Source organism: Athalia rosae, chromosome 5 (genome assembly GCF_917208135.1).
Source record: "Athalia rosae chromosome 5, iyAthRosa1.1, whole genome shotgun sequence".
Lineage (NCBI taxonomy): Eukaryota > Metazoa > Arthropoda > Insecta > Hymenoptera > Athaliidae > Athalia > Athalia rosae.
In genome coordinates, this window is record NC_064030.1 from 18,064,815 (window position 1) to 18,088,881 (window position 24,067).

The 24,067-nt window shown below is 39.0% G+C and overlaps 7 protein-coding genes and 1 long non-coding RNA gene across 15 annotated transcripts; 3 read left to right on the forward strand and 5 right to left on the reverse strand.

Annotated features, from left to right (window-relative positions):
- Positions 1 to 1,136: 1,136 nt before the first annotated feature.
- On the forward strand, positions 1,137 to 2,533 carry LOC105687228 (UDP-glycosyltransferase UGT5-like). Its single transcript, XM_048656002.1, has 4 exons — positions 1,137 to 1,141; positions 1,607 to 1,839; positions 1,911 to 2,297; positions 2,399 to 2,533. The coding sequence occupies exons 1-3, from the start codon at positions 1,137 to 1,139 to the stop codon at positions 2,285 to 2,287; spliced, it is 615 nt and encodes a 204-aa protein (XP_048511959.1). The 3' UTR covers positions 2,288 to 2,297; positions 2,399 to 2,533.
- A 587-nt stretch (positions 2,534 to 3,120) lies between these two features.
- LOC105687360 (UDP-glycosyltransferase UGT5-like) lies at positions 3,121 to 6,307 on the forward strand. 3 transcript variants are annotated; one of them, XM_012402951.3, is made up of 8 exons: positions 3,121 to 3,449; positions 3,552 to 3,790; positions 4,152 to 4,386; positions 4,465 to 4,768; positions 4,927 to 5,209; positions 5,316 to 5,538; positions 5,625 to 5,866; positions 5,947 to 6,307. In XM_012402951.3, exons 3-8 carry the CDS (start codon positions 4,152 to 4,154, stop codon positions 6,202 to 6,204), a joined length of 1,545 nt encoding a protein of 514 aa, XP_012258374.2. In that variant the 5' UTR covers positions 3,121 to 3,449; positions 3,552 to 3,790; the 3' UTR covers positions 6,205 to 6,307. The 3 variants fall into 3 exon arrangements, with proteins under 3 accessions (XP_012258374.2, XP_012258373.2, XP_020708705.2); XM_012402950.3 differs by lacking the exon at positions 3,552 to 3,790; XM_020853046.2 differs by lacking the exons at positions 3,121 to 3,449; positions 3,552 to 3,790 and adding an exon at positions 3,802 to 3,889.
- Positions 3,921 to 5,771, reverse strand: LOC125500996. The gene is made up of 4 exons (XR_007278441.1): positions 5,630 to 5,771; positions 5,308 to 5,453; positions 4,452 to 4,787; positions 3,921 to 4,284 (listed from the first exon to the last, which is right to left on the reverse strand). It is a non-coding gene; the product is annotated as an uncharacterized LOC125500996 (long non-coding RNA).
- LOC105687362 (peroxynitrite isomerase THAP4-like) lies at positions 6,304 to 8,059 on the reverse strand. 3 transcript variants are annotated; one of them, XM_048655435.1, is made up of 4 exons: positions 7,478 to 8,056; positions 7,021 to 7,375; positions 6,558 to 6,940; positions 6,304 to 6,492 (listed from the first exon to the last, which is right to left on the reverse strand). In XM_048655435.1, exons 3-4 carry the CDS (start codon positions 6,936 to 6,938, stop codon positions 6,373 to 6,375), a joined length of 501 nt encoding a protein of 166 aa, XP_048511392.1. In that variant the 5' UTR covers positions 6,939 to 6,940; positions 7,021 to 7,375; positions 7,478 to 8,056; the 3' UTR covers positions 6,304 to 6,372. The 3 variants fall into 3 exon arrangements, with proteins under 3 accessions (XP_048511392.1, XP_012258377.2, XP_012258376.2); XM_012402954.3 differs by having other exon boundaries at positions 7,000 to 8,059; XM_012402953.3 differs by having other exon boundaries at positions 7,021 to 8,056.
- On the forward strand, positions 7,693 to 9,253 carry LOC105687361 (galectin-4-like). Its single transcript, XM_012402952.3, has 4 exons — positions 7,693 to 7,719; positions 8,057 to 8,543; positions 8,620 to 8,879; positions 8,951 to 9,253. The coding sequence occupies exons 1-4, from the start codon at positions 7,693 to 7,695 to the stop codon at positions 9,251 to 9,253; spliced, it is 1,077 nt and encodes a 358-aa protein (XP_012258375.2).
- On the reverse strand, positions 8,274 to 15,952 carry LOC105687359 (integrin alpha-PS3-like). 3 transcript variants are annotated; one of them, XM_012402949.3, is made up of 13 exons: positions 14,936 to 15,952; positions 14,515 to 14,869; positions 14,108 to 14,409; positions 13,568 to 14,012; positions 13,349 to 13,494; positions 12,818 to 13,291; positions 12,570 to 12,730; positions 11,985 to 12,499; positions 11,622 to 11,914; positions 11,492 to 11,544; positions 8,715 to 9,560; positions 8,420 to 8,573; positions 8,274 to 8,343 (listed from the first exon to the last, which is right to left on the reverse strand). In XM_012402949.3, exons 1-11 carry the CDS (start codon positions 15,320 to 15,322, stop codon positions 9,431 to 9,433), a joined length of 3,261 nt encoding a protein of 1,086 aa, XP_012258372.2. In that variant the 5' UTR covers positions 15,323 to 15,952; the 3' UTR covers positions 8,274 to 8,343; positions 8,420 to 8,573; positions 8,715 to 9,430. The 3 variants fall into 3 exon arrangements, with proteins under 3 accessions (XP_012258372.2, XP_048511384.1, XP_048511385.1); XM_048655427.1 differs by having other exon boundaries at positions 14,515 to 15,952; XM_048655428.1 differs by lacking the exons at positions 8,274 to 8,343; positions 8,420 to 8,573 and adding an exon at positions 9,652 to 9,907 and having other exon boundaries at positions 9,421 to 9,560; positions 14,515 to 15,486.
- LOC105687227 (integrin alpha-PS5-like) lies at positions 15,642 to 20,008 on the reverse strand. 2 transcript variants are annotated; one of them, XM_048655429.1, is made up of 11 exons: positions 19,456 to 20,008; positions 18,988 to 19,372; positions 18,577 to 18,878; positions 18,045 to 18,495; positions 17,839 to 17,981; positions 17,307 to 17,777; positions 17,064 to 17,221; positions 16,457 to 16,986; positions 16,094 to 16,386; positions 15,924 to 16,022; positions 15,642 to 15,812 (listed from the first exon to the last, which is right to left on the reverse strand). In XM_048655429.1, the coding sequence occupies exons 1-10, from the start codon at positions 19,837 to 19,839 to the stop codon at positions 15,963 to 15,965; spliced, it is 3,177 nt and encodes a 1,058-aa protein (XP_048511386.1). In that variant the 5' UTR covers positions 19,840 to 20,008; the 3' UTR covers positions 15,642 to 15,812; positions 15,924 to 15,962. The 2 variants fall into 2 exon arrangements, with proteins under 2 accessions (XP_048511386.1, XP_012258114.2); XM_012402691.3 differs by having other exon boundaries at positions 15,642 to 16,022.
- Positions 20,009 to 20,124: 116 nt separating this feature from the next.
- Positions 20,125 to 23,910, reverse strand: LOC105687339 (DDB1- and CUL4-associated factor 5). The gene is made up of 7 exons (XM_012402911.3): positions 23,600 to 23,910; positions 22,989 to 23,169; positions 22,599 to 22,868; positions 22,272 to 22,498; positions 21,993 to 22,207; positions 21,561 to 21,831; positions 20,125 to 21,473 (listed from the first exon to the last, which is right to left on the reverse strand). The coding sequence occupies exons 1-7, from the start codon at positions 23,793 to 23,795 to the stop codon at positions 20,500 to 20,502; spliced, it is 2,334 nt and encodes a 777-aa protein (XP_012258334.2). The 5' UTR covers positions 23,796 to 23,910; the 3' UTR covers positions 20,125 to 20,499.
- Positions 23,911 to 24,067: the final 157 nt, after the last annotated feature.

The following is a 24,067-nucleotide window of genomic DNA, read 5'->3' on the forward strand; positions in this document are numbered from 1 at the left end:
TGACCCCAAAAAGCTGAAAATTGGCGATAACTCGGTCAATTTTAGAGATAGATCAATTTTTCTTTCAGATTTGGATTCCTGACGTCAAAATACGTAAAAAAAAGCATATTAAACCAAATTAAAAAAATGATTTATTTTTTGCTCAAAAATCGAATTATTTTTTAGCTTCTCAAGGGTAATCTCACGTATAATCAGCTCAGGAATCCAAATCTGAAAGCCAAAATCATCTACTCGTGCAATCGATCGAGTAATCATCAATTATTCGCTGTTGGGAGCAGAAAAATTACAAGACATATCGATTGGTTTTAGTCGTAGACCCACTTTGACTCGTCGCAATCCATGCCAAGGGTCGAAATATTCGAATTTCTCAATTCACCAGCAAACCCGAGCTTAGCTGGAGTCAGGTAGCCACGGGCACGCGGTTTGTTGTGGGGCGTCACCTCTGCTCAGCCCTGAAGGTGACGTCCCACAACAAAGCGCTACACTCTGCTGGCTACCTGACTCCAGCACAGCTCGGGCTCGCTCGTTGAACGAGGAATTCGAATATTTCGAGGGATGCGCGTACCGAAACCCGTTTCGCCAAAATCGCACGGTGAATGTGAATACAAGAGGCTTTTGCTATACCTAGAGAAAAACTATATTTTTTTCTCATGAAAGAGTAACTTCTACGAGATTCGTTACTACAAATTAAAAATTATCATAAAATTACTCAAGGTTAAGCCTATTTCAATTACGAATGATCAGAATTCGGTGAAACGGGTGATGTAAGGCTCATAAAGAGGCAAAGACCGATTAGATTTTTTCGCATTTACAGACACTCGAAATGAAGATAACGTCATTGGAGGATTATCTAATCCGATCCGATGTGATCTATAAAATCTAGCACTAATTGGGACATTTTTACAAATAGTCGATGTGCATAGGACGAATCGCGTTGACTGATCAACCCTAATCGGGATGCGTGGTCACAAGACTTGATTAGAGCGAGGATTAGAGTAATCAAGACTATCGTCTATTATTACCGAACGATGCGTGCAATAATAATTAAGACGTACCTTGAAAATTGAAACACGTGTAACGAATTCTAAGGTGGAAAAAACCAGAGTAGGATTGAATAACTTATTATTATGTAATGCATGAGGTACGTCATCATGAGTCGAAACAGTCAAGTATATTATATAAATCTGGAAATACTCAAGAATATGCCGAAACGTTTTTTTATCACTATCATAGGGCGGTTATATCCAATTACAATCACCACGTATAACATGATTGGTTCGCGAAGATTTGGTCTGATTGTCTAGCATTTGGCCAAGACATGTAACAATAACGCTATCACGTCGAAAATAAATTACGTACGACAGTCAGATCAATGGTGAGCTGATCCTTGGCCGCCGAAATTCCGTGGTCACTGGCAATCGCAGTTCCTCTTCTTTTCGATCAAACGATCTAATCGGTCGATCACGTTTTCCGGGCAGTGTTTGTAAAAATCCGCGAACGGCAGGACTGACAATGAGACTCGTGCAGTTCCAAGTGAGTAGAGATCGTCAAGTTTACAAATAAAGATCTGAAATTCGAATGTACTCGATGATTTTTCATTTTCCAGACGCGTTTTATCGCAATATGCATACTTCTGTGTCTCACGATGCGCCAAGGATACGGTGCAAAGATTCTTGGCCTCTTGCCGTTTCCCTGGCAAATCACACCTGCCGATAACTTCATCAGTGCTACACAGCCTCGTTAAAAAGGGACACGACGTAACGGCATTTGTTCCACGATCCACAGGATTCACCGCCGCCAACTACAAAGAGATTAATTATAATGGTACACCAATAGCAGGTCTGTTATTAGTTGAAAATCGTAAGGGAATTCGGGCACATGTTATTTGCTGATGATGCATCTTTTTCCAGATAACGTCGACGTCATGCAGTTCATTACCGAAAACTATTTTACCAGGCGCTTGCGGTTTTATGAAATGGGAACTCTGACGACTGAAAGAGCTTTGGACACTTCAGAAGCCAGGAATCTCATCAGATCCGAAGAAAAGTACGACGTTATCGTCATGGAAGAGTTCTTAAACGAGGCATTCTACGTATTTGCCCACAAATTCAAATGCCCAGTCGTCCTCGTCCATTCCTTCGGCGCCACTAGTATGCTAGTAACCGAGCAACATTTTCTTAGCGCAGATGAGAGGCTACGCCGAGTCTCTGGTCCTGCAAACCATGACAGAGGACCAGATTCACAGTGCGATAATGAAAGTCTGAACCGATACAAAGTACAGGGATAATGTAGGAAAGGTACTAAATCCAGAGCATAATTCTGATAATATTCTATACTCACCGAGTCGAATAGCTAATTTGCAATGATGATCGCCATTCATGCTTTTCATCATTCTCAGATATCGGCGTACTGGAGGGATCAGATGGATCATCCTTTGGATCAAGCCGTGCACTGGGTGGAATATATAATAAAACGTGGTGGAGCGAGGCATCTCAAAGCAGCTATAACGGAGCAAAGCTTTGTGCAATATTTATTGCTGGACGTAGCGTTCGTAATTTTGGCCACACTAGCTTCAGCATTCCTTTGAATGCGTCAAACGATCAGGCTGTTCTGCAGAATATCCTGTAGTTATAAAAAAAAATCGAAAAAAGTTGATTAGCTCTTATACGCTTTATTTGCATCATTCAGTTGTTGCTCTGTTTGATCTATTTCATCAAATTTACAGTGCATCAATGAAACTGATTGATTTTTGACTTAAAATATATGCTAAGTAACCAACGAGCATACGGTCTATACTAGAATTCTCATAAAAAATTCATTAAGACAACTACCACGCTGTCATTATCAATTACTGATAATAAGAAGCTGAAGCTCGCCATAGAATTTACAATATCTGAACTACCAGGAGTACGAAAATATCCTTATCATAAGATAAACTGTCAACATGTGCAAATATATAGATTGGACAAGATCGAAGAATTGAATAATTGATTTGAAAAAACATTATTATTTCAGAAGTAAAAACTAGATGATATTGTGTATAAAGGAGCTACTATGAATATAATCGATAGAAAATGCTTTGGCACTATAAACTACGATTATCTTTACTTGATTCCTCACCTATTATCTAAAGGTTCGATTCTTTTTTTCATCTCTTATCATCATAACGATGGTCATCATTATTATGATTGTGGTCTCGAACAGTGAGCGGCAAAGTCAGAGTCCGAACGTCTGGCAGTAGACCGAGAGATTCCTGCACATCGCGTTGAGAGCCGGCAAAAATCTCTTTTTCAGTTGCTCCCTTATGAACCCATATACCTATATTTATAATTGCTGAGCTACCTTGCTTACACTCGAATACCGGTGTCTTAAAACTTTTGAGAATTTGAAAATCCAAAATTTTTGGTGAACAGTGAACGTAATTGTTTCCGCATCTTAAAAATCCGGAGGTATCCCAAAATCAATTAAGTAATCTGAAATATACAAAGGAAATTATTTTTAATCGCAATTTTGCGTTAGATTAAAAAAACATAAATGAATCGTTTTTGTAGGGTCTTTGCAGCTTTGAAATAATTAGACGGTTTCTAATTTCATCCGCGTTTCCTGAGTAATTAGGATCTCATATAAGGCTGTCATCATGACGAGTCATAATTCGTGATTAAGATCACTTTTTGTAATATTGTTGAAGTCTGTCGAAGATTATAGCGTGCCATTTGACAGTCTCGATTTTATACTGTAGCATACAAAGTAAACGCTCACCGAAGGACGTCAATCAACATCATTTGACAAGGTGTTTATAATTTGAGCAATGTTACGTCATGTTATTACACTGCTACAAGAAATTGATATCGCTTTGAAAGTTAGCACATCACAGCTTATCACATTATATGTAATGTAGAATATTTATATTCAACAGTGTATAAGAATAATTGCTATATCTATTTTATTCCGTTTAAATAGTCAAAAATAATATTTGAATTAAGTTACACCGCTCGGAATTATTCATTCGTATCAAAAACACGATCGGTTGTAAACGAAACTCAAAAATGTTCAGAATCACAAGTGTTACTTTGTTTTCCTTTTTTTTCTTTCTCCGTCTTCGAATAAAAGAATTCGACACATTGATCAAACACGTTGTTTTATATTTTCAGATGCGTTTAATAACGACGTGTATTCTCATATGCCTCGCGGGGCAAGATGGATTCTGTGCTAAAATTCTGGGCCTTTTCCCAGTTCCTGGAAAGTCCCATCTCTCAGTAACTTCGTCTGTTATGCACGGCCTGGCTAAAAAAGGACACGATGTAACAATATTCGTTCCATTCTCAACAGGTTTCAACGCATCGAATTACAGAGAAATTATTTACGATATCACCCGATTGACTCCAGGTTCGTATCGATCAGGATTTTTTTAAATTATGTAAATAAATTACCGTCAATCTCATAAAACTCACATATTTTTCAAAGCCAATTTTGATATGATGGATTTCGTCAATGCAAACTTCCTTCGCGCGCAACTGGCGCTTTTTCAAATCGGAATTCGGTCGACGGAAGCTGCTGTGAAGAGCCCAGAGGCACAGGCTTTGATTAGATCGGAAGAAAAATATGACGTTATCGTTATGGAACAATTTGTGAACGAGGCATTCATCGTTTTCGTCCAGAAATTCAAATGCCCCGTCGTTCTCATCAGTACCTTCGGTACAACTTCGACGCTCAACCGAATTTTCGGAAACTCGGCACCATGGAGCTATGTGCCATCGGAATTTTTATGGTACGCGTAAATCTGTAGCCTGAAAAGAGCATGAATAAATTAATTGAAAGTTTCAAATTCATTCCAAGTGAGATATGTGAAATGAGGCTCAAACGTCCATAAATTCCAGGTAGTATTCCCGGATCTTATGCTTTTGTCCATTTTTAAACATGTTTCAGGTTCACCGACAGAATGACTTTGTTAGAACGGCTACAAAACGCTCTTGCTATTATATACGTAGACGTATTGAGAAAATATTATTACATGCCTGAGCAACAAGCATTAGCAGAAAAATATTTTGGAGACTCCGGCGTTGAGATCACCGATTTAGAGGAAACCGAGAGGCAGGCCAATTTTGTTCTGATAAATACCCACCCCGCATTCTCCACACCACGTCCATACATGGCGAACATGAAGAATGTTGCCGGAATGCACATCAAACCTAACAAGCCGTTGCCTTTGGTAAAATACTCATGAAATCACATTCTCATGTAGTTAGATGTAGAATGAAATTTGTTCTCTAAAGCAAATATCTCGTATACTATAAAAAAATTCAATACTTGTACAGGACTTGCAGAGATACATTGATTCTTCAAAGAATGGTGTAATCCTCTTCAGCCTCGGATCCGCAATGCAGAGTATACTGATCCCGGAACATTTAACTCAGGCGCTTAAAGGAGCCTTTGAACGTTTGCCTTTCGATATCCTGTGGAAATGGGAAAATGACACTATGACTAACAAGCCAAAGAATGTACGGATAGGGAAATGGCTACCCCAAAACGATATACTGGGTAATCGCAAATAGCTAGACGTGAAAAAACAAAAAAAAAAAAAATACGTTAATCGAGTCATAAAAATTTTTGATATTTTCCATTAGCTCACCCGAATGTGAAGCTGTTCATCACTCACGGTGGCATATCCAGTACAATGGAAACGGTTCATCATGGTGTTCCAGTTGTCGGCATACCACTTTTTGGTGATCAAAAACTCAACATAAATTTGGCTCGAGCGAAAGGTTTTGCTGAGAAATTGGACTTTTCAACTATGACAGAGGACGACATTTATAATACTATTTCTAAGGTTGCAAATGATCCGAAATATATACGAAATATACAGAAGGTATGGAATTCAGTATCAAATGATTTTTACTCTCAAATAGATCAGCTGATTAAAATCACATTTACTTGTTGTCATCTCAGGTGTCAGCGTATTGGAAGGATGAGATGAATCATCCCTTGGATCAGGCTATACATTGGGTAGAATATGTTATGAAGCACGATGGTGCAAATCATCTCAAGGCTGCTGTGACGGAGCAAAACTTTGTGCAATATTTTTTGCTGGACGTAATATTTATAATAATAGCAACGCTAGCGATGATAATCTTTGCAATGCATCAGGCATTGAGACTGATGTGCAAAAGATCCAAACCTAATGCAAAATCGAAAAAAACTGACTAGTTCATGTCCATTAAAGCTTTTAGATGCTCACGTTACGGATAGTACTTCACAAAAAGTTATGTAAATCCATTTCTGGTGATAATAAATTTTTTCACGCAATAAATCACAATGTAACCTTTACTTTACTTATCTCGATCAACTGTCCTTATTTTATACACGACGTTGAATCTAGTTGTCTACTTTATGATAAACGGTCCGAATGTGCTCCGTTATTTCTGTGACGCTTGTTGTGGCCATGCGTTGTATCTGCTCCAGCTGAGACCCGACCAGCCGGAACTCTCGTTCGATCTTGTAACAACAATAATATATGCAAAAAATGAGAAATCCTACAGCCAACTCATCATGACCTTTACCTTTAAAACTGCAGGTTCTTTGCAGCCTTCTGAAATCCGTGCAATCTTCTGACTTGTGAGCTGAATATTCTTGTCATCTACATATCCCTCTTCAATGGTAGTCAGACCAAAGTTATGTGCCACAATAAGAGATACTTTATTGGTGCCAGGAATGATTTTCAGGAATCCAACTTCTCTGTGCATCGGTCTTTTGCTATCTACATGCCAACTTTGTCCTGTATAATTCAGCATAGGCTGTCCGATAGAGGCAAAGGTAATTTCCTCGCAGAAATTGAATGGCTTTATCGTTGGGAATTTTCCCAATCCCGTACCGTCAGCCCTCCATGTGCCTTCTAGCCAGGACAGAGGTTTCAAGCTATCATGCATCGTCTGGACCTGCATTTCTGCGTTGAAATAAAGGTATTGAGCTAAAAACAATAAGGTAATATCCAACGAAAATTACCTTAGGTTACGTTGTACGTACGTTTATGCTTCCAACGAGTCGCTCAAATTTTCAAGAACAGATACGGACCAGAAATATGTCTCCAAGTTTGTTTACTAACAGGTCTTGAGAGAACACTGCAGAGCTATTCTTCAGTGAATGCTGTAGATAACGGACTCCTTTTTATGCAACAGAATCTCGTTCCTCAGACTTTCGAGCGGATTTGAATTCCACTCATGCGCAACTGAATAACAATCAGTTCGCAACTGTTCCGCAACGGAACAATTGAAGTGGTAACAATTGTTGAGATTCAAATGCTTTGGAGATCAACTTTCCCGCGCGTACTATTTGAGCTCGTCTATTTCTATTATTTATAATTTCAAGGTTCTTCCCACACCTAAGCCACGAGCCGACAGTGAGAAATAATTGTGGACGCGGCTTTACGTTCTTCTAGTATTGAATTCCGTTTCGACTTTATACGTATGAAATAGTTACGCACACAACAAGAAACATGTCATTACTGGAAGGTATTCGTGTACGTCATCACTGTAAATAGAAGTGCGGGCAAAACGAAGATCGTGTTGAGTGCTCGATGAGGAAGCAGCTAGGAATTCGTTGAGGTCGTGTCGACAGCCTCGTTATAATTACACAGGAAATATAAAATTTCGATCAAATCAATCCGTCTGCGGTTTAAAAACCAAATCAAAAAATAAAATGTCCTCGTCGCCAGTTTCAAACCCTGTAAGTAATAATTTTACCTGCAACTGCATTATGACGTATAGACTTACAGTGCGTGCGCTTCTTTTTCCAAACTGTCGCAGTCAACAAATCTGGGTCGAAATAACGCATTAACGAGCCACCGTTACTAGACTCGCCCATATTTTCATTTTCAGCGATACAATACCTCGGAAACGATGAATCCATATTTTATCGTTGATGATTTCCGTTAGTTCAATTAATTGAATGACCTTAAGACTTTGCTTGCAATGATGTGATTACTCTCACGCATAGAATAAATTGAACATAGCAATTAGATTCAATTTGCAATAATACTCATAGAGACCTCATTCATTTACAGGAACTCCCTTATGTGGGAGAAGTGGAAGGTGGCCTTGTACCTGGAAAAATGGTAAAAGTCCAAGGAAAAGTCCCTCCATCGGCGGTTCGCTTTGCGATTAATTTCCAACTGGGACCAAACATAAATCCCCGGGACGACATCGCAATCCATGTATCGCCACGTTTTCCGGAGGGTTTTGTTACCCGAAATCATATAGAATCCATGAGTTGGGGTAGAGAAGAAAACGAAGGCCCACTTTGGCTCACACCTGGCCAGGGATTCGAGATAATAATTTTGTGCGATCAACCCTGTTACAAAATTGCCATTAACGGCAGACACTTTACCGAATTTGCACATCGTTTACCTTACAGTAAAGTTACGCACTTGGTTATTGATGGTGATGTTGAAGTTGAATCCATTCGATATGAAGGCGGATCCGATGGTATACCATCGTCTCCTAGAGCACCCATTATCCCTGACGTTCCACCAGCTAATTTTGGACCTCCAGGTACATCGGAATACGTATAATATAATTTACCTGTCCACAAAAATTGTTGTCTTTACAATAATGTATTTCTGGATAGGCCCAGGGGGTTTGTACCCAACATTGGAGCCTGTAGGGCCTCAAGGAGGTGGTTACAACCATCCTGGACATTACGGCCCACCTACAGATGCTTACGGTAGATCTGGTGGTTACAATCCACCAAGAGCTTACGGATATCAGCCAGGTTACGAAAAACCCGAAGAAGAAGAAGCGTTTGGTGGTTGTTTGGATAAAGTTGGTCTTGCGCTTGGTGGACTAGTTGCGGTGGGAGGCGTTGCGGCAGCTATGCATGCTATTAATGTGAGTATAATCTAGGTAAAATATTATGAAACAACAGGTGTACATATTTTATAGCATTCAAATATCTTTAGAAAAAGAAAGAACATGAACAGGACCATGAGAAATCTGATGCTACCAAGACGGAATCAGAAAAAGAAGGAGGAGGCTTTGCAGGTCTAGATATGGCTTCACTCGGTACTGCCTTGGCGAGCAGCTTAGCTAGTAGTGCTCTGCAAGGGGACAATAGATCCTATTCACAGGGCGGTGGATATCCTTCTCATGATTCCAGCGGTGGTGGTGGTGTTCTTGGATCCATCCTAGGTGCCCTTGGTACGTTAGCAATTGCTATGGACATAATTCATTTACAGTTTATGTCAACCATTCCATATCTCTAAACTTTTAGGCGGAGGTGGCGGTGGTAGCCATCAGCCATCTTACGGACATCAACAATCCGGGGGGAGCGATGCATTTGGTGGAACCCTCGGTTCGATTTTGGGTGGAGTTCTTGGAGGGGGAGGAAACCAGCAACCGAGTTACCAACCAGGTTATCAGCCAGGTTATCAGCAGCCCTATCAACCTTCGGGTGGATATGGTGGATCGTCTGGTGGATATCCTCCGAGCCAAGGATCTGATGGTTCAAGTCTATTATCTGGAATCGGATCTGCCATTGGATCGTCACTTTTGAGCTCGGCTCTAGATGGACTATCCAAGGGCAAAGATGTGAGTAAGAAAAAGCATGAGATTAACTAATTATTATTAGTCTTGTACCAAAGTAAAAAGTGAGAATTATTACCTATAAAACTACGGTATTTGATTTTGTCAAGTCGATCAAATTTCTGAACAAGTGTCACCAGATTTTTGTTATCATAATAATGTTTTACGAACTATTGCTTGTTCAATTTTCTTGTTCTAAAAAGTTGAGGACTAATCGAAACTCGAAACGAGAATTGCCAAACCAAGAAGACGCCGAGCGTATAACTTCGTTTTTTTTTCAATTTTGGGGTAAAAAATCAACTATGCTCATGTCTTTTGATTTCAAGAATCCAAATCTGAAAGTCAAATTAATCTATCTATAAAATTGGTCGAGTTATCGCCAATTTGTTTTTGTTTACGTCCGATACGCAAATATAAAATATTTTTGTTCAATAAAATTATTCTAATGCTAGTTTAATAAATTATTTACTTCATTATATCGGAACTGTATCAATCTCTTTGTAACTGTGATTATCTATTTTTGTCATGGATGTCGAAAAAAAATCAACTCTTTATGATTCTCTCATTGGCATATTACTACTGTTGAACAGAAATCCCATGGATATGACAACCCGGGTCATGGCCCAGCCAGCTACGGCTCACAAAACGATTACCCCAGCCCTCGTGCGGCTCCAAGACCCAGTGAACCTGCTGCACCTGCGCCACCCGGAGGAGGCAAATTATCGGCTGCAGAAATATCGCGTGGACTAGGTCTCAGCGACGACGAGGACTGAGCGGCATACTCTTGGCGGTTACAGTATGAAGTGTTGGATCAAATTCAGCTATACAATTTTCACTTATTCTTGGTTCAAGCAGCAACCCACAGCCAAAGAATATAATACAAGTCTAAAAGCTTCCGGAAGCCTAGCTCGCTACTAAATAGTTACGTAAGAGAGCGTCGTCCATTACTATAGTGGCTTTTGTAAACCATAGTTAGTTTTTGACTTATCAATACGATCGTAGAGTAATTCTGAACAGGCTACCGTTTTTAATTTTGAATAAATGCTTCGATTAAAATCGAATATAATATTTGTCCAACACTTTTTGGTGTATCTCATGAAACCAAAATAAGATTTTGGTTGCTTGTCGTGGCCTTGGTTATTCTCTTACTGGATTCTCATCTGAAGCCTGTCGCAGAGAATCTTTAAATTCTGTGCATGTTGCAGAAACTATTTTTTAACAAAAAGTAACTCGTTGTATATTCTAGCACAAATTCTATAGTTGTTGTATCTTCGACACACCCGCTACACAAAGCTGGGCAGGTTCTGGCGCCTACTTTAGAGAAGTTAAACCTTGATGGTATTTATGGTATAATGATTGAGTTCAAATATGTATTCTTCCGTAAAACGAGCCACTATTCAAACGTGTTTCGGACCTACGGCTCGGTCTCCTTGAATCCCATATTTTAGTAAATGATAATCGTAGTAAAATACGCGCTATTTATAACTCACTCATAAATAGTGGACGATGAAGATAAAATTCGCATCTCGGCAAGTTTAACCGATATTTATGTTTCGTTGAAAATCTGTTTCACTCGAATATGTTCAGATATATCCACACGTTTTTTTTTTCTATTTCCTGATATTAACAGAGTCTATTGACAATGACAGAGCCCACATTATTTTGTACGAATATGATTATATTTTTTTAACTTTAGTATACTATGGTAATTTAAGCAAATATAATTGCCTTGCAAAGTACGAAAAGTAGAATATTTTTTAATCATTTACTTATGGTTATCACTGTTATTATTATAGATATTATTATTATTAATTGCATATAATGGGTATCTGCATGTGTTCGGTATCTGTATACGATATGAAAACGAAATAAAACCCTTTAAATGAGCATCAGATAGATTATCTTAATTTCTAACTTACGAGTCGGAGATTTCGAACCTCTGAGAAGTGGGTCGGTTAGTTTGCGAAGTTACCTAAAAAAAATAATTCGGGTGATGTAAATTGAGGAATTATACGTGCAATTTGTAGCTTCAAGGCATTTATAACTCACGTCAACTTTTTGCTTCAATAACGCTTGAAGTTCCAATTTCTTAGTGCGGTTGAAAAAGCCGAACTTGAAACACCCAACGATAATCAATACTAAAAGTAGTAATCCAATGAAAATTGATAGAGCTATCGCCCATATCGGTACTTGACTTTCTGCATAGGTCTCGATGAACACTGTACCAATCATTATCAAATCCGGCACGTTATTGCCACTTAGCGACTCGATGGACGGTATATTGATTTTTACGCTGGCGTTGGACACAAAAAAAATGATATCCTTATCTTGAATCAGTTTATCTGAAACGTGAAGCAATAAGAGGTGAAAAAGTGCTATTAAAAATGGAAGAAATAAGACTGTCAGGCTCACCGGTAACATTTGACAATTGTAAGTCAAAGAGAAGAACCAGTTTTGCCGTGGACTGTTTATTCTTGAACACATCGAGCTTGCAATTGATAGTTGTACATTTAACGGAAGGATTGGTACAATTAATATTCAGTGTTCTGTTGGAAGGAGAGGCTGCATATACTCTGTTCTCAATGATGGTGAACTTTTTATCTAGTATCTCAGATTTTCCATTGGTCAACCACCGGTTCATTGTAGTTGCATCATAACTCAATGCTTGGGATCTATTTAACAATGTATCTGCTCCTGTACAAGTAAATTCTTGCCCGTCCAGGTAACCGGTAGTTTGATTCAATTTTGCCACTTCAATTTCCCCACTGTCCTGCATAAAATGCGTTGGAAAAGATATACTGAGCAGGGCCTCTTTAATTTGAGTTACTTCGTAGTTTTGAATCAGGTAATTATGTTGGAAGAATATATTCGGTGACTCATCCACATCTCCCTTAACGATGAACGAATATTGGTCCATTTCAGCTTTCCTGTTGAGAAATATTTCTCACTAATGTGTAATTTCTCACTAAAAACGAGTATTGCGACGAAATGACTTACCCGGTGATTCCAATATCGGTTTCTACCTCGCACTCTATGCGATGTCTCGTCACGCCGTCTTTAGCAGCGTTCCTACTCTGTGTGTTCGCTGACGCTTCAAAGACAATTTCTTTGATATCGCTCGTTACTTGGGACATATCCAAATCCATGCGCACAGATTTCTGTTTCAGTGTGTTAAAAAAAGTTTGAATTAACGTGTCGGAGGTGCATACTTATAGTAATTCTATACAGCTGACTACGAAACTTACCGTTGTATCGGAATTCAGGGGATTCGCGATATCACAAGTTACGGTGATTCCAGATTCTGTTTCCAAACTGGTACAAGTTATTGGGATCAAACGGATCCTAACAGTGATTGGAATACGCACGACCACCTTGGTTAAGTAAGCTGCTTCTCCGGTATTCCGTACATCGATAGTCAATGTGATGTAAGGAACAGAATCGATCACATAATAGCCAGGATTTTTCAAGTTAGTTGTCATATTGATTTGTAAGTTAGCATCACAGACCGCGTCGCTGCCACATTTTACCTCAAATGGAATGATGAGGTGACTTTCAGCCATTGGATTGAATGGGTTTATTACAGGACAATTGACACAGAAATGATCTTCGCCGGTTATCTCTTCGTTTTTTACCAGCACTGCCCCCGTGGCTTGACCAACTGCACGTAGATTTTGACTGACAGAGAGACTGATCGGATTGAGAAAGTCTGCAATTTTATCCTGAAATAATTAGGTTCTTTGAGTTCACGATTGCATGGTATATATATGGCAACTTACTTTCAATTTTATTGAGAAGGTTTCACAGGCCGACTGGGAACTCGAAAAAATAGTATGATTGTATTCATGAGTTTGTTGAGATCTACCCTGGAAATTAACGACTGCTCTCTGATAAATTTCGTCAACGGTTAACTTCGAAGTGACATCTGTTTAAAAAGAGCATGTCATTCGTTGTATAATGGTGGTTTATCAGAACTGATACAGGTCGATGATACTTACCAAGCGATCGAGGTGCATGGTTTCCCGAATAAGAGGAACAAAATTTTACGTCAAAGAACCGGGCTGTTTGGTTAAGAGAGCGACTCTTTGATAGACTGGTCAATGTAACTGTCATAGTAACAGCCGACTTAGATCTGTATAAAATTACGTGGCCAGACAAATATGCTCCTACAGCCAAATCGGGAAAACCATTTTCGTCGATGTCAAACGCCGACATTGAAATTCCAAAACCCTTGGTATTGAGGGGAGCAGAGATTTGTTGACTTTTTCGAAGCCCACTTTTACCACCATTGAATATGTAGACCATCCCATTGCCAGCGTAAGGAGCGCCAACTGCAACATCTGCATACCCATCACGGTCTATATCACCCAGACAGGTGATGGCTGAGCCAAATCTTCCATACAATATCTGCCCCTCAAAGGTTTGCCAAATTTCAAATTTGTTCTGCAAAATGACATTCAAAAGGCTTTCAAACTAACCGCTGATCAATTTCTATGGTATCACCAAGCCAATTTTGTATTATTGTGAAGTAAACTTACATTGGAATTTGTTCTGAAAACATAGATTCTACCCTCGTCCACATGTTTAGTCCATTGCGGAGCACCCACCAATAGTTCATCTCTTCCATTTCCGTCTACGTCACAGGACGCCAATGCAGAGCCAAAATATTCACCAACTTGGTTTCCGTCAAAACTGGCATTGTCGACAGTCATCACGTAGGGATGGCCTATGTTCTTGAAGATCACGACTCTACCACGAAGATTTGCAGCCCTCGGTATTCCAGTCCCATATAAAAGGCCCCCAGACGAATCAAAATAATAACCTGATGTGACCGCATAGCCTATGAAATGATTCGATAGAGCAAATGGTAATATAATTTGTGAGTAATGAGATCATGTGATGTTATAAGAACAAAAAAATTGTATTTTGGACAAAAATAACTCACCGGAATTGCTCCAGAATTGGAAAGATTTCGAATCAGTGCCAAGGGAGACAAAGTCATTTCCATAGCCATTGCCATTACTGTCAACGGTGTATTGAAATACCTCTCCCTGAGCACGCTCTACTCCTGGAGCACCAATGATGAATTTATCTGGATCCCGGGAGTTAGCATGTATGGAAAATCCGAGTGATGCGATCAACCCATAATTTGTTACTCGTTTGTATGAAATCTTTGGCAACCTTATCGCTGATCCAGATCCATAACTTTCAGGATCAGCCTTGTAACATAAACCTTCCATAGGATACGCGGAACTTTGATATTCATAGTCATCTTTGTCTAAACACCTAGGTCCGCACACCTGTATAGAACATAGTCTGAGAAGAACGTTTAATTCATAACTTAAATAAATGGACTTTGAACGTACCATCATATTTGATTTGCTTCCATTTGATATGCTCATCGAGCTTCCAAGCCAGCAATTATCTCCTGGTTTTTTTGTGCCTACACCACCAACGACGAACTCTTTGCACGAATTCATGATTCCACATTTAAATACAGTTCCAGGTTCTTTTGATCCGTGGTATGCAGACGAATTAGCTCGTGGCACTCCGATGAAAATTGATGACCCAGCATTTTCAGAGTTTTTAAGAAGTACAGAAAATCCAGCGTAACTTGCGCGAGAATTCATAGATACCTCGGCTGGATTTTCATAAATAATCAGATTATCCACATCAAAGTTATAGGCGAAGATGCAAGTCTGAATGTTCAACAGAAAAGCTCCGTAACAGCAGTATTTACTAAAGGGATACATACTTTACGGAAGCAGATAAAATACTGAAGAAGACATTGCGTTGTTATATCATAAAAAAAAATTATTTTCAGAAAGTCTCAAGAAGTACGAATATCTGATAAGATAAATTGACAGGATGAAATACCGCAGCCACAGGATGTGGTAGTTTCATAATTCAAAATGTTTATCCTGCTATTACACACAGCCGGAAGGTTGAAGAGAACATTTAAGTGATAATTTGTTAAGCTCAAATAACGACTCTTCTGCCAATAACATAACAAACACCAAGGATTGATTGTGAAGACAAGAGGAATACCTTTAAGGGAAAGATTAAGCTGTATTTTTACTGGATGATTTAAATATCATGATTTTAATACCATCAAAATAACTTAAGGTAAAAACGCCAAAAATTCATTTCTCGTTGATACTTAAAAATTCTATGTGCCCCTTATTTCCGCTTGTTTTCTCCAAATTTTCGTCTTCGTTATTCATTGATCATCTTTTTTTGAACCTATAGCGGATAGCAAACTATCGAAAATTATACTCTTCTAGTACCAAAAAAAGACTTTTTAGTTTAGGCCTTTTTAGCATCATTAGACACGCAATATGGTTATGTACATACTTAAAATTTTATTTTTACTTGTTTCTCGTTTTTGTCAATTTAACTAAGGTCCAAAAATTCTCTGGATGAGTTGGTCTCTAGAAGGACTTTGGGCTCCATCTGAAAAAAAATGTTATGCATAAAAGAGCAATTTATGATATGCATCGATTTATTAATGAAATAAAACTCACATTCTTTTCACTTTTCTTCAACGCCTGGAGTTCCATTTTTTTGCTTCTTCTGAAGAAACCAAATTTGAATAGCGCAATAACGACTAATATCAGAAGTAATATCCCGACGCCAACTGAAGTCCCTATGACCCATGAAGCCACTTGACGTTCTAGTCTCGATCCAATGAACATCGTACCAGTCATTGCACAATCGGGCGCATTATTGGCAGTTTGAATTAAATTTGATGGCATTATAATTCTCGTACTTCCATTAGTCACAACAAATATAATGTCTTTGTCTTCAATTATTTCAGCTAAAATTAAAAACACAAAAGGATAGATTTGAGTTCTCGTCAAAGCGAAAGAAAGTCAATGTCAACTCACGTATTAAATTTTCCAAAAGAAGTTCCAATTCCAGAATAACTTTGGCCACGGATTGTGAGTTAATAAATCGCCCTGCCAAACAATTTATCGTACTCCACTTGACCGAAGGATTAGTAGTGTTAATGTACAGAGTTCTGTTGTCCGGAGATGCTGCCAATACTTTACCATCGATAATTGTAAATTTTTTTTCAGTCTGCATCAACGATTGCGACGTATTACGACTACTCGTTAACCATTCCGGCATTGTAGTTGCATCCAGACGCGATGTACTCTGAATATCATTAGCGTTTTGCTCGTAGCAATCGAAGTCTGTCCCATCGAGTTGCCTGGTCGTTTTATTCAGTCTCACTATTTCAATTTCACGATCCTTGTGTATCCAATGTGTTGGTATGGAAAGACTAAGCAGCGCTTCAGTTATCGGAGATACCTCGTGATTTTTAATCTCAAATGAGTGCTGGAATAATATTTTCGGTAACGGTTCATCATCTTTCCCTTTAAGAGCATACGAGTACCAATCCACATCGGCTTTTCTGTTTGGATGAAATCATGTTAAGTTCTGAGTCTCCGTTTCAAATAACGAAAATCCAGAGTAATTAAGATCAGTTACCCTGTGATACCAAAATCTGCTTCTATCACACCATCAATTACAAGGTGAGCTTTATGCTCCTCGTTCATACTCTGCGTCTTCGCGATTGCCTCCAAATCTATTTTTCTGAAATAGTCAGACTCCAACTCAGACACATCTAGATCTATGCTGACATTTTTCTAAAAATAAATTTGCGAATTATACAAGCAAATGAAATTTTCAATACTTTTAAACGGTGTATTCTGCATGCATATCAAATCTCACCATGACGCCTGCAGCCAATGGATTATCAATCTCACATGTAACTACGTTCAACATATTCATTTCATTTCTGGTACATGTATTTGGCATGCGACGAAGTCGAATATAGTCTGGAATATAGATAACTACTCTGGTATTGTAAGCATCCTCGCCAGTATTCGAAACGCCAACAACAAGCGATATGTACGGAGTGGAACCAATGATGTAAGAATTATTACTTCCCAAATCAGTCGACATATAAATTGTCAAATTTGAATGGCAAATATCGTCGGAGCCGCAAATTTGTTTAAATGGAATTGTCAGAGCATTTCTGACCTCTGAGAGAGAGCCGCTCAAAACAGCTGAGGATTTGTTAAAGTTGTCCTTTCCAATTTTGTCATTTCTGGTAACAATCAGCGTTTCGGAATAGTTACTCGTGCCTAAACGTTGAGTAACCGAGAGCCGTAATGGGTTGAGAAAATCCCCGATGTTAGTCTAAAACCAATCATTTGAAATCAACTTATTTTGTAATTATGTGTGACAAACTATAACAAACCTCTAAAATTATTGTGAAATTTTCGCACGTTGTTTGGCCAAGATTAAGCGTTGTTGAAAACTTGTAGAATCTTCGAATTCCTCCTGAGATCGAGAGTCTTGCTCTTCGATGTCCTTCGTCAATTCGCAATTGAGTAATGACGTCTGATAAAAGAAATTCACAATCATCAGTATTACGGTCTTAGTCTTTAATCTAATTATTCTTACCCAGTTGTTTCGGTAGATCCGTCCCATTGTAAAAAGAACATACAAACAATCCAAAAGGATCTGCTCCGCTCCGCTCGAGTGTTTCCTCTGGCAAGTCGGTGTGCATTTTAACGTTCAAAGAAACGACACGTTTGGATCTTACCAAAGTGACATGGCCCGATAAATGAGCACCAATTGCGATATCGGCATATCCGTTATTGTCAATGTCACGTGGCTCGGAAATTGAAATACCAAATCCGCTGGTATCTTCAGGACCAGGGATCTTTTGGCTTCTTTTTAAGCCACCTTTGCCACCATGAAAAATATAGACAACACCGTTACCACTGTACGGAGCTCCTACTGCAATATCTGCATAACCATCGTGGTCAATATCACCTAAGCAGGTGATCGTGCTACCGAATCTTCCATATTTGGTCTCTCCTTCGAAGTGTTGCAGTAGCACGAAGTTATCCTAAAACATATACCCAAATAAATTCCAACCAGCTCAAATTATTATCCGATTGGTGTCGTGGTTAATTTTTCATTGACGCACCTTACTCTCGCCTTTGTAGACATAAATTCGTCCTTCGTCCAAATACTTTGACCACTGTGGAGCACCTACGATCAAGTTGTCTCGTCCATCGCCATCGACATCGCAGGAAGCTAAGGCAGCTCCAAAATATCCACCAACTTGATCTCCCTTAGTAAGATTGTTGTAAACTTTTATGGGACCCATATCCTCTTCAGGAAAGTCAAATACAATAATTTTTCCCAGAAATCCTTCACTCCTTGGTGCACCTGACACATATCTACGTGTTTTCGGTATAAAATAATTTCCGGAAGTTACAGCGTACCCTAAAATCAGTAATAAGATTCGTAGGCGTGAGTTTATTGGTGAAATTATTCAAACGGTGAACAAACTTATTTCTAATTATAACTTCATAGTTGTATAATTATAACTCACCCGAATGATCGGAGCTCTCCACTGTAAAATCCTTTTTGGGGTCCGGTATGATAAAACGTTTTTTTTGCCCAATTATACCCTTGTGGATAATTGGTGTCCCCTGTCCAACCCAAACTTCAGGGCAACCCAAAATATATTCAAGCGCATCTTTGTTCTCTGTGATATGGATAGAGAATCCGGATTCCCCAAATCCAAAATTCATGTTACTGGTGGTCATGTTTGGTACAGTATATACTACCTCAGTGTTGCGAAGTGGGTTTACAGACACTCCTACTGCACTTCCATTGACTGAATTCCTGTCAGCCTTAGCTTCGTAACACATGCCTTTCATGAGCCACAGCGAAGTTAGTTGATTGTTGTATTCCATCCATCTATGGCCACAAATCTAAACGTAAAATACTCATGAGCAAGTGAAAATCAAAGTTTTTTACTTAGTTCAACGTAGAACTGAATAGGAGGGAAACATACCACCAGTCGTGGTATGACTTTGTTTTCTATGCTCATGGCACCGCCAAGCCACGAGCCTGGCGTAGGTGCACTTTTGCTGTTTCTAGATTGTAAAATCCATTCTTTGCACGGTTCACCAATTTTGCATTTGAAAATAGTTCCAGGCTCGTTAACGCCAGGATATGCGGATGAATTAGCTCTTGGTGATCCGATGAATAACCATGTTGGACTTGATTCACCAGGATTCCAAAGAGCTGTCGAAAATCCAAAGTAGCTTGCACGAGATTCTGAAGAGTCCAAAACATTCTTGTACAATATTATATTATCGTTATCGAAGTGATAAGCCACAACACCTGTCAGAACGACAAAAAATAAAATTAAGTAAAGACTTAAACCACCCGCCATGTTCGTGCTTGGGCAAAGCAATTTAAAAACGGAATGAAACAGCGGATGATTGAGGCGCGAAGATTTCAGCCTCTTCTACATACCACTTCCCTCATTTTCAGAGGAGTTTATCAACGAAACAGAATACTAGGGAAAGTTACAGGATACCTAACATCCTGTGGTCAAACGAGACTGCAAACACGGCGAGTGACCACATGCCAAGTAACGGATATGTAAAGATTTAGCACTTATTTTTTTCATCACTCTACCATTAAAAGGTCATCGTTGAGGAATTCACAAGAAAAATTCAACTTTGATAATCACGATTTATTTTTATTATTCAAACATTTTTACCCGTGAGGTTTGAATTCATTGGTTAACGGACCACGATTATACATGAATATCTCGTACCAAAAGGAATCTATATAAAATCGATAAATAATGGCCCTGATAAATGAACCCGTTATTATTAATTGTTTTTCTAATTATGTGTAAAACAATATCGGCACAGCTAATAAACCGGTTCATATCAATCGCGAATGGTAAAAAAAGAAAATCATCGTGCTCACTAATCACGAGCCATCAAACTTAATATTATAAAAATATATTTTAGGGAATCACAGATTCAATATATACATACAATAAGGAATAGCTGCGACGAGATGAATTAGGAGAACAATTTTAATCAGACGAATCGCTGGTACTGGAAGGAAGTTTTGTCAAGGGGGTAGAACGGTGTCGATAACCTCGCCTAGCAATGTCAACTTTTTTTCTAAAACGTTCCAAGTTTATCTGTTTTTGTTCATGATCGGAACTATCACCCCCTATCCAAGCTTTCCCAATTTCTTCTAACGATTTTTCAACCGTTGACACACCAGAGATCCCACTATCTGGAGTCGGCGGTACTTTAGGTATTATTTTTATGGGTGTTCCCAATTCTTCGATTCGCCTCTTTCCCGCAATTGAATTATTCACTAAGTCTTTTCGGAGATTAGGAACCACACCTTTCGTCGTTTCGTTATCAACCTTCAATTGTTTACTGCGATTTTCTTCGTATTCATGCTTTGTATTATTTTTCCGTACCTTTTTCAATTTTGGAACTTTGATGGAACTATCCGAGTCATCTTTGCAGTTTTTACGCTTTTCTGTGAATCCTTCATCTTCGCTGCTACTACTAGAATGATCATCATTTCCAATTGATGTAGCCGAGTATCTCGATCTACGTGAAACAACGCCTGAACTTGTGCTAGGCTGAGTGGTATCCAGGGATTGTGTGTCGCTATAAGTATCGCTATCATCTTTTTTTATCACCAATTTTCGACGGATTCTACACTTTTTTCGAGTAATTCGACTATGCTTTATTTTAGCGCTTTTCGATCGACTCTTGGATTTACACTTTGATCTGATATCCTCTTTCACGTCTTCAGCAACCGGCTCCACGCGGCTAACTGCGTTAATAGATGTATTTACCGTTGCACCACCTTCCAGAGCTGCTAGTCTCATGAGCTTTTCTCTCCGGTTTGCTATCAACTGCGCGATACGATTTGGTGATTCCGAAGGTCTTTCAGGTGTAACTCCGCCTCCTGTCGAACTACGAGAACTAACCGCTGATCCCATAATGCTGAGCATAAGCTGACGGTTCGAGGCAGTGGAGTCTTTAGAAAAAAAAACCAAGAGACGAATGAATATTAGAGTTTGCAACAATTTTTAACACAAACATGCTTCATCTGAAATGTCTTTACCGTCCGAATCACTAGCATTATATGTGCGTCCTATCGTTGGATTATTTTCAGAGTCACTCGGAGTTTGTGGCCCAAGAGGCGCATCTTCCGAACTCCATCCCTCAATTTCCCTTTGTACAAGAGAATCAAAGAACGCCATCATGCGAGGATCTTCACGAGTCGATTGATGACTGTAATCATGCGTCATGTACTGGCCACTCCTTAATACCAGGCCGATGTATTCATCGTGTGTGAAAACCCTACGCTGTCTTTCCTGCTTGCCAGCTTCTTTCTGTGAGAATATACGGACTTGAATCAATTGAAATCATTCAAAATGATCCAATGTCAAATGAAAAAACATTGAAGTCTTCCAGAATTTCATAGCAAATTGGGGACACGTCCCTCCTGCGTAATGAGGAATTAATTACTTTGTCAATATTAGAATAACTCTACCTTCAAACCACCAAGGCATCCGTTACCCAGCGGAAACGGACTCCAAATTTTGATGATTTTCTCGACACCCGATGAGGCAAGGATACAACTCGATTGATTGAATCGTACTTGATTTACGATAGATCTATGTCCATGCAGAACCATATGCGCAGAGTCCACCCATTTTTCATTATTTGTTGGGATTTTCCACATGTATAGATTGAAGTCATCAGATCCTGCAAGATTGATTTGAAGAATTAGCTATTGCAAATGGAAATATTTAAATTATTACATGCATACCTGAGAGAACATATTGGTCATCATCACCGGCAAAACAACAAGACTTCATTGTACAACTGTTGTAGTAGCCAGGATGATCAAATTGACAAAGATGGGTCTGAGAATCAACGGCATATAAAACTGGAGGGAGTCTTCTTCTCAGAGCCAGCAATTTTGTACCAGCTGCGTTGTATCTGACGTTCATACAGCTTTGCGATGTACCCTCGGCGCCATATCTCAACACCGCTCTGAAATTATTCATTTTTACAGACAGAATTTTTTCCAAAATTGATAACTTACATTCAAAAGACGTTATACGAGAAGAAACGAAACGAAAACAAAACTCACTCGAGTGGCTTACGAACATCCCACATGCTGACACCCTCCTTGGCATTCGCTGTTGCAAGCAATCGTGGCTCGGCGGGATTGAACATAACGGAGTGAAAAGCTGATTTGTATTGAGCCAGGCAAAATGACTCTGTAGAAGAAGAATCTCTGATATCGTATATCAAAACCCTCCCGTCATCACAGGCGCTTGAGAAAACATTGTCATTGTGTGGATGAATCGATAAACCGTAGACTGGCTTTTCATGCAGAAAATAGTTTAGGGGATCTCCGCTGCAAGTTACAGAATAATCAGGCTTGTAATTATGAATATAAGGGTCTCCAAGAAGGTGTGATATCGGATAGTTTACACCATGAAATTTCAAGCTTAGATCTTTCTTCAAAGTTCCTTACGTTTTTAAGTCATGGACAATAACTTGATCGTCATTTCCAGCTGAAAATATTTTTGATTTGGTACTGTCGTAACCAAGACAGAAAATATTGCTGACATGTTGGGCTCTCATAACTGCCGGTTTGCCAACACCTTGTATTGCCTGTTCAACCTTCCATAATAAAACTCTTCTATCATCGCCACCTGAGAAATTTTACAAACAAACGGATATGTGAAATATGTACACATTTAACGAAAGTAATATTTATTCAAAACTGAGGAACATTGGTGAATCTAATCTGATTAGTCGTCATAAGGAAAAAAATATATTTGCCCAGAGATAGAGAAATAAACAGCGTTCTCTAGTAATAATTTGTATAGAAATAAATGCTGTTATTGATGATGTAAACAAATTCACCAGAGTGTGCATCGCATTGCAAAATGAATTCTCGCCACAGAGAAACTTGCGTGAAAAAATAGAAGAATCTGAAAAGAACGTTGAAAGCGAAGAGCCATTCGACGAAATTTCTTCACAGAATGCAGATGTTACTAAATAAAGTAAATATGAAAGATAAATAATTGTGAGCGGAGGCGCAGGAATGAAAAAATTGAGGGAAGAAAACTCGTAGCTCACCGGATACAAGTAACTCCCCTTCTTTAGAAAACTCGATGGCATTAACGCAACCATAATGTGACTGAAGATCTTTCCTAAATAAATTTTCGGAATAGCTGAGCCTGGCGTTGACAAGTCCCTTGGTTGAATTGACATGATCGTCTATCTGCCTGTTTGCAATGTAGGAAATAGGATTGCAAACCGATGGGGATACCATGGTGGTTATTTTTCACCGAAACTTTCGGCTCTTACTCTTCCACATAACACTTCAGTCCTGATTGTAGAAAAAAGTAAATAAAACAGCTACTCCACCTCGGTATTATAAAAAGCTGTAGTCTACTTTCGTTGACAGACGTGTAGTTGTCTCTACTCTCTAGTCTTTCTGCTGAACTTTATCGTTAGTACAATCAAAAACCGCGACAATCTCTAGGAATCAGCTGTTCCGTATTTAACCGTTGCTCCGAAAACTTCGGAAGGTGTCAAAATGAT

Bases quoted from the DNA above. Each gene is read 5' to 3' on its own strand.
- LOC105687228 (XM_048656002.1), top strand. The intron at 1,840-1,910 runs GTCTGTTATTAG...ATCTTTTTCCAG, and splicing joins TAATGGTACACCAATAGCAG to ATAACGTCGACGTCATGCAG.
- LOC105687360 (XM_020853046.2), top strand. From the start codon at position 3,809: ATGTTACGTCATGTTATTACACTGCTACAAGAAATTGATATCGCTTTG. The intron at 4,769-4,926 runs GTACGCGTAAAT...AACATGTTTCAG, and splicing joins GTGCCATCGGAATTTTTATG to GTTCACCGACAGAATGACTT. The intron at 5,867-5,946 runs GTATGGAATTCA...TTGTCATCTCAG, and splicing joins ATATACGAAATATACAGAAG to GTGTCAGCGTATTGGAAGGA.
- LOC105687362 (XM_012402954.3), bottom strand. From the start codon at position 6,938: ATGCAGGTCCAGACGATGCATGATAGCTTGAAACCTCTGTCCTGGCTA. The intron at 6,493-6,557 runs GTAAAGGTCATG...TGTTGTTACAAG, and splicing joins AAGAACCTGCAGTTTTAAAG to ATCGAACGAGAGTTCCGGCT.
- LOC105687361 (XM_012402952.3), top strand. From the start codon at position 7,693: ATGTCCTCGTCGCCAGTTTCAAACCCT. The intron at 7,720-8,056 runs GTAAGTAATAAT...ATTCATTTACAG, and splicing joins CGTCGCCAGTTTCAAACCCT to GAACTCCCTTATGTGGGAGA. The intron at 8,880-8,950 runs GTGAGTATAATC...AAATATCTTTAG, and splicing joins CAGCTATGCATGCTATTAAT to AAAAAGAAAGAACATGAACA.
- LOC105687359 (XM_048655427.1), bottom strand. From the start codon at position 15,322: ATGTATCCCTTTAGTAAATACTGCTGTTACGGAGCTTTTCTGTTGAAC. The intron at 11,545-11,621 runs GTGAGTTATAAA...TATTTTTTTTAG, and splicing joins TATTGAAGCAAAAAGTTGAC to GTAACTTCGCAAACTAACCG. The intron at 9,561-11,491 runs GTAAGTTAGAAA...GCCCTTGGATAG, and splicing joins AGGTTCGAAATCTCCGACTC to TCCATCTAGAGCCGAGCTCA.
- LOC105687227 (XM_048655429.1), bottom strand. From the start codon at position 19,839: ATGGCGGGTGGTTTAAGTCTTTACTTAATTTTATTTTTTGTCGTTCTG. The intron at 17,222-17,306 runs GTGAGATTTGAT...ATTTATTTTTAG, and splicing joins CATTGGCTGCAGGCGTCATG to AAAAATGTCAGCATAGATCT. The intron at 16,387-16,456 runs GTGAGTTGACAT...TTTTAATTTTAG, and splicing joins TCTTTTGGAAAATTTAATAC to CTGAAATAATTGAAGACAAA.
- LOC105687339 (XM_012402911.3), bottom strand. From the start codon at position 23,795: ATGGTATCCCCATCGGTTTGCAATCCTATTTCCTACATTGCAAACAGG. The intron at 22,869-22,988 runs GTAAGGAACTTT...TGTAACTTGCAG, and splicing joins ATTGTCCATGACTTAAAAAC to CGGAGATCCCCTAAACTATT. The intron at 22,208-22,271 runs GTATGCATGTAA...TCAATCTTGCAG, and splicing joins TGACCAATATGTTCTCTCAG to GATCTGATGACTTCAATCTA.